The 6,521-nt window shown below is 39.9% G+C and overlaps 1 protein-coding gene across 1 annotated transcript; it reads left to right on the top strand.

Moving 5' to 3' along the window:
• The first annotated feature begins 1,106 nt into the window (after positions 1-1,106).
• On the top strand, positions 1,107-5,379 carry LOC146686867 (uncharacterized). Its single transcript, XM_085440266.1, has 2 exons — positions 1,107-1,460; positions 3,690-5,379. Exons 1-2 carry the CDS (start codon positions 1,289-1,291, stop codon positions 4,556-4,558), a joined length of 1,041 nt encoding a protein of 346 aa, XP_085296392.1. The 5' UTR covers positions 1,107-1,288; the 3' UTR covers positions 4,559-5,379.
• The last annotated feature ends 1,142 nt before the right edge of the window (positions 5,380-6,521 follow it).

Genomic DNA, 6,521 nt, shown 5'->3' on the forward strand with positions numbered 1-6,521 from the left:
AAACAGTTTTGTGCCTCCACAGCAGCTCCTGTTTCCTGCTTCATTTCTCTTTCGTCTTTGTCATCAACCCAATGACAAAAACATATGTGAACTGCTTCAGTCTTTCCAGTCATGTCAAGGCTTCCAAGGTCTTCAGTGAAATGATGACTGCTGTATCTTACAACATCCATTTTACATCTTTTGCAGGATACATAGATAAATGCACATCACTGTGAGGAGGTAGGATGGAGCACTTTTCACTGTGTGCAATCACAAGGACCCAAATGTTCCCCATCACTGAGCTCCTTAAGTATATTAAGGGTTAAGTTTGACATGAACAGAATTTTTAACAAAACAGAATTTCTCTTGGTTATGATTAGAGACAAAAAAAAAAGTCGAACAATGAATTTAAATCAAAACTAAAATTGAAAAGAACAAAGTTAACAGTAATAAGTTAAATCATCTCATCTAAATGAAAGTATGGAGCACCAGAACATCTGATTTAATAGACAATAGGCCAAATATTTAACATCTGCATATAATAAAAATGTATTAGCGCTCAGCTAAACAGTAATAATAATTAACAAATATTTTATTCAGGCATTACTTTGTGAGGGATTTTTTTGTATTTAAACTGCGTGAAAACATATTTCTTTTATTTATTCTGAACTCACCAAATCCAAACAGTAACTCCTTTTATAAAAATGAGATTTACAAATGTCATCTGAGTCTGCGGTGCTGATCGGTTTAAGGAGGCAGTGGATTCAAGATAGGAAACACGGTAAAGTTCAATGTAAGAAAACCATTCAGATCATTTCAAACCAGAAAGCTTAAAATTCAAATGAGAATATCTGCGATTTTCTTGTTTTCCGTGGATGTAGAAAAAAATTGATTTCAGCTGGAAACTGATTTGAAACAGAGAAATCTTCGACAGCGGAACAGTTAAAGGTAAATGCCCTCTGCCGGAGCAACAACCGTGTGACACCAAGCGGAAATAAAGAAAGGAAAGGCGCGTGTGTGAACAGAGCCGGGAGTATGGGACCGAAAGAGTCAGCACATCACTGTGGTGTTAGCGGCTTTGCACTGACTCACCGAGCTCTCTGTAATACTTTACATTCATTAATAAGAGAGAGAGAGGGGGAGGTGCGTTAACAGTCCCGCTCTGTCGGAGCTTTATCACGTGACACCAGGCGGAAGTAAACAAAGGAAAGGCGCTAAAACTGTTAGCTTTCCTCTTGTGTGACTGAGCAGAGACTCTTCTGTTGTGTTGTTGTTGTGTGAGCTGAGTGTGTGAGCTGCGGCAGCAACGATGCCTTCAGTTCAGTATCTGAGAGAGTTCATCAACGAGCGACTAACTGCTGCTGCTGAACAAATATTCTTGGAGTTTGAAAAAACGATCGTCCAGTACGAGGAAGAGATCGACCGTCAGCGCAGACTGCTGGATATCACCTGGAAACCCCAAATCAAGCTGCACAGGACAGGTGAGTGTCCCTCTGAGGGAGGATCCTGATCACAGCTCTGCGGGACGTTTCTGATTGTGAGGGTTAATAAAAACCCGACTGCATCTTTTGCATCCCTGCTGCTGTTACAGATTAACTGGTGATGATCAATGTTGGGTTCATTTAGAGAGAAAAGAAAAATATGCTCAAAGTGGATTTTCTTAAATTTATTAAGCAGTTGAAGGCTCAAGTTAAAATAAAATAAAACAAAACAACTGCTTCGCTTAGGAGGCCAAAACAATCCAGCCTTGTTGGGGTTTGAACAGCCGGTTCCGCTTCCTTAATTCTTCTATAAGGGCCAAGCCAGCTCCGATCAGCCAGAACCCTGTTATCATGGTTCCGAATAGGTAGATATCTTCAGCACTCAGGCTCACCCGAGCCCAGACTTCTCATTGAGAAAAGGGTGTCAATTTCATTTAGGGACCAGTTGATCAAATCCGTAAATCCTCTTTTAGGTTTTAGAGAACAGACTGTGAGAGACTGTTCCAGGGAAAGTAATACAAACAAACACGAGACTAGACAAGGACACAAGAGGCTAAGCAGGGAAGCTAAGGGGGAGGAGAAGGAGAGGAGAAAAGTGCGACCGCCTTCGTCAAGAGCAAAGAGAAGTTGATAGAGCCAGAGCCAGATGTTTGTCAGAAGGTAATCTGGCTCTATCAACTTCATGCACTGTGGCACTTGGCCACAGGTGGCGCTAGTTGACTTTCCTACATTTGAGTGCACACAAAGTAAACTGCACGTTTCAGTTGTGAGGTGAAGACGCTGAAATCGAAGTAGTAAAACATACGATAACGAAGACAAGATTCTCCAGTAACTTAGTTTGCTGTTTCAGAAAGCTGCTGATCTCAGACATGCACAGCTTCAGCTGCATGAAGAGCACATGAGATTTTCTCTGACAGCATTAAATTAAACCCGATTAAGGTCAAAGGTAATCATTTATATGTTGAACTAAAGGCTTCAATCTAGAATTTCTCCAATATCTACAATATTGTATTATTTACCATAAAGTACTTGAGAGTCATTCATACCAGAGTAACCAGAGAGGATGTATATTTATAAGAAAAAAGAAAAAGTTTACTTTGCCTTGTTTGGTATCTTCTTCTTTCTTTTTAGCCTCAGGCCTGACAGCCGGAGGTGTATCACTCCACCTGGCGACAGCGTTTGCTCTGTAATCTGCCTTTGGTGGCTTTTTGGCAGCAACTGTGACATTCAGCAGTTGCATCATTGTTTCGACACACACAACAAAGCTATTGACTACACTACACACTAACTGCACACTCCAAATATCATAAATCTCTCACATCACAATGTGTATGCTAGCGGCTAATGTAGCTAACAAATTACCAACATAGTGCTGTTAGATGTTGTAGACATTGTTACGTTTCGGTGTTGTCAGTGTTTTGTTTTTTGCGTGACTGTCATGTATTTCCTGTTTTACTTTGAAAGTCTGTGTTATCTTAGTGTGTTCAGTTTCCTTTTCCTTGCCTCGTCAGGTCTAATTTGCCCCAGCTGTGTTTCCCTCCTGTGGTCCCTTCCCTGATTGCTCCTTCTATGTATTTAAGCCTTGTGTTTCAGTATGTCATGGTCGCGATCTCCCCCCCCCCCCCGTGTTGTAAATAAATAGTTTGTTGTAAATAGTTGTGAATGGGTTTGTCAATGCTTTCGTTATGGGATATTTTCATTTTGGGATTTTGGTGGAGAGCCTTCGTGGTTTTATTTTCCTTATTTCTGTTTTTCTACGTTGCACCCCGGTTGCCTAGGCCGGGGTGTAACAACATATAACATTTTTTGTTTGTTTGGGGGGTTTGGGTTTTTGTTTCTTTGTTTTTATAAATAGGAGCAATGTGGTTGTATTTACCTTAATTTAATGAGTCATCAGTGGGAGCAGCCGGGCTACATAAAATCTAAAGGTCGGCGATTTCGTGGTCACGTCCAGCAGGTGTATGGGCGGGAAAGTAATGTAGACGCTCCACCTCAAGTAACTACTGCGCAGACTCTGACAAAAACTTGGACCCACCTTATCTGCAATACTTCAACAGTTGTAAATGCACTAACAAAAAACAAAATCAGCTATAAGTTACATCCAACCCTGGGTCGCTGTTTTTCTCATAATCTCTTGAGATTCTGTAAAGAAAAGCAGATTCAAAAAAAAAAAAGGAGCTCTCAGTCTATCATCATTACCTTTTCCTCATTTCCTTTTTGTCCTGCCAGAACTCCCACAGCAGCCTGTCTGTAAGGACGAGGAGGTTCTCCCTGAGCCACAGCTCTGGAGCCAGGAGAGGAACTCTCTGCACCAGGAGGAACCAGAACTTCCACATATTAAAGAGGAACAGGAGGAACTCTGCACCAGTCAGGAGGGTGAGCAGGTTGGACTGAAGGAGGAGATTGATACCTTTATGGTGACTGCTGCTGAGGAAAGAGACCACCATGAACCAGAAGCAAACAGTAACCAGCTCCCTTTTCAAACCTCTCCTATAGATGAGAGCCAAAATCACGGAGGAAGTAGGAATTTAGACTCAGGGACAAATAGTAACTTAGAAAGTCAGAGTAATTCTGACACAGGTAACGAGTCTATAACATGTAATCTTTGTGGAAAATCCTTTAAGTGTAAGTACAGAATGACTCGACATCAGAGAATCCACACAGGTGAGAAGCCATATTCTTGTGAAACGTGTGGGAAAAAGTTTTGTATGTTATCAACACTTAAAAGCCATTTGACTACCCATACAGGTGAGAAACCATATTCTTGTGAAATATGTGGGAAAAGTTATACGCGAAGCAGTGGTGTGACCATACACATGAGAATGCATACAGGTGAGAGACCGTACCATTGTAAAACATGCAGGAAAGTGTTCTCAAGTAGTAGTCATTTATCGGCACACAGAAGAACGCACACAGGTGAGAGACCGTATAATTGTCAAACATGTGGGAAAATGTTCATATCTAGCAGTCATTTATGGCGCCACATGAAAACCCACACGGGTGAGAGACCGTATCATTGCAAAACATGTGGGAAAATGTTCACATCTAGCAGTCATTTATGGCGCCACATGAAAACTCACACAGGTGAGAAATCGTAGTCTTGAAACATTTAGAGAACAATGTCTGAGAAGCCAAGCGTGGAGGAATATCTGAGAATTTATACAGGTTCACATGAGTACTTTCAGAGTTTAGATACCTTTAAATACCATGTTTATCATGTATAAGGCAGATTTAACCCTGTAAGACCCAATCCATCAATTCTAAAAATAAATAATTTTTCTGGGGCGGGGCTGAGATGTTTAATAACCCTTATAACAAAATCCACATTTTTAATGTCATGTTGTTTATGATATATAATAGAAATATACTTTTTGTTTCCCTTTTGATAATTTGATGTTTTTGTTTTGATGAGATGGAGGTCTTAGAAACTAATGTAGCAAATATGACACTAAGGGTGTTATAGGGTTAATCTGTTCTCATCAAATGCGTCAATGAAAATATGGTGACTATCAAAAAATGAATTTTAGCTGTTTTATTTATTGATATATTTCTCTGTGGCAAAGTTGAAACTCAATTTGAAGTACAACGTTCTGGAATGGCCATCTCAGTCCCCAGACCTGAATATTATTGAAATCTGTGGTGTGAGTTAAAGAGAGCTGTCCATGCTTGGAAGCCATCAAATCTGAATGAACGAGAGATGTTCTGTAAAGAGGAACAGTCCAAAATGCCTTCAACCACAATCCAGACTCTCATTGGAACCCACAGGAAGCGTTTAGAGGCTGGAATTTCTGCAAAAGGCGGATCTACTAAATATTGATTTCATTTCTTTTTTTTGTGGGGCCCAAATTTATGCACCTGCCTGATTTTGTTTAAACAATTTTTGCACACTTTCTGTAAATCCAATAAACTTAATTTCACTTCTCAAATATCCCTGTGTGTGTGTCTCCTATATGATGTATTTAACTGACATGTTTTATTGTAACAACCAACGATTTATACAGGAAAATAATGACTATTAACAATGTTACCCAACCTTTTGCATCTCACTGTATCACTTTTGGTTATTCCATTCATTAAGGATGACATATTTTTTCATTTTTGTTTTTTGTCGTTTTTTAACTTTTGCGTTTTGTAAGAATGTAGGCGTGTTGTGCTAATGGGATCATCAGGTTGGGTAGGCAGGACCAGCATGGGGGAGGGTCTTTGTTTTGTTGTGTTTTATGTACACTGCAGTAACTAATGGATGAATATTTTGACAGTAGTAAAGCAGAAAGTTTCGATTGTGTCCCTTGGAATCTTCCAGCCTTGCTCAAAGACCTCGTTCCTGTAGCTGCACAGGTGTTTCTCTGCTCGTCAGCACAGTGTGAGGAAAAGGTGTTTTTCCTGCATCATGGGGACCTTCCAGAGCTCATCTTTCATCCAGCACCACTTTACAAGAAAGGGTTTTAAAAAATGGACTAAAATAGACTAGGGTTAAATGAAGATAATGGTTTACTTGCATTGTACTTGTATCCTTTCTAACCGTTGAATAGATTTTTATAGGTTATTTCTGTTAGCTTTTGCATGCATTAAATTAAAGCACACCTGCCATTACTTTATTTCATTACTCGGACTCCTCCCACCTGAATGCTGTCATTGTAAAGCCACTTGAGCTCGGTCTTTAAGATGTTTCAGATTAGGGATGGGCGATATAGCCAAAGTTCATACCTCGATATTCTGGAACCTGATTGGCTCAAAGAAGGTGGGCGAGAAGGTGACTGGACTAACATGATGTCAGCAAAGAGACTGACCGTGTGGGAAAGTGGCAGTAATGTCTGAAATGCAGATTAGCAATTACAGACCTTCCCAAACAAACTTACACATAAGCGTCATACTCAAAGCATTTTTTCGCTGTAAAAATGAACGAGAGAAAATACCTGAAAACGACAAGAAGTCTTGAATAATTCCTAATAATTGAAGCTTTCCGCTGGAATTTTCAAACAGAATCTGTGATGATCACATGGGATGTTGTTTTTAGATAGAATACATGTATTTAAATAAGCCGGTTTTGCATTTTAGCTG

This window comes from Copadichromis virginalis, linkage group LG18, assembly GCF_057382275.1.
Source record: "Copadichromis virginalis isolate Kocher_CV1m ecotype Utaka linkage group LG18, C_Virginalis_male_GT1.1, whole genome shotgun sequence".
NCBI lineage: Eukaryota > Metazoa > Chordata > Actinopteri > Cichliformes > Cichlidae > Copadichromis > Copadichromis virginalis.

What these genes read in the sequence shown, in the direction of transcription:
- LOC146686867 (XM_085440266.1), top strand. Translation starts at nt 1,289, where the DNA reads ATGCCTTCAGTTCAGTATCTGAGAGAGTTCATCAACGAGCGACTAACT. An exon ending in AATCAAGCTGCACAGGACAG is followed by an intron (nt 1,461 to 3,689) that starts GTGAGTGTCCCT and finishes TTGTCCTGCCAG; the next exon opens with AACTCCCACAGCAGCCTGTC.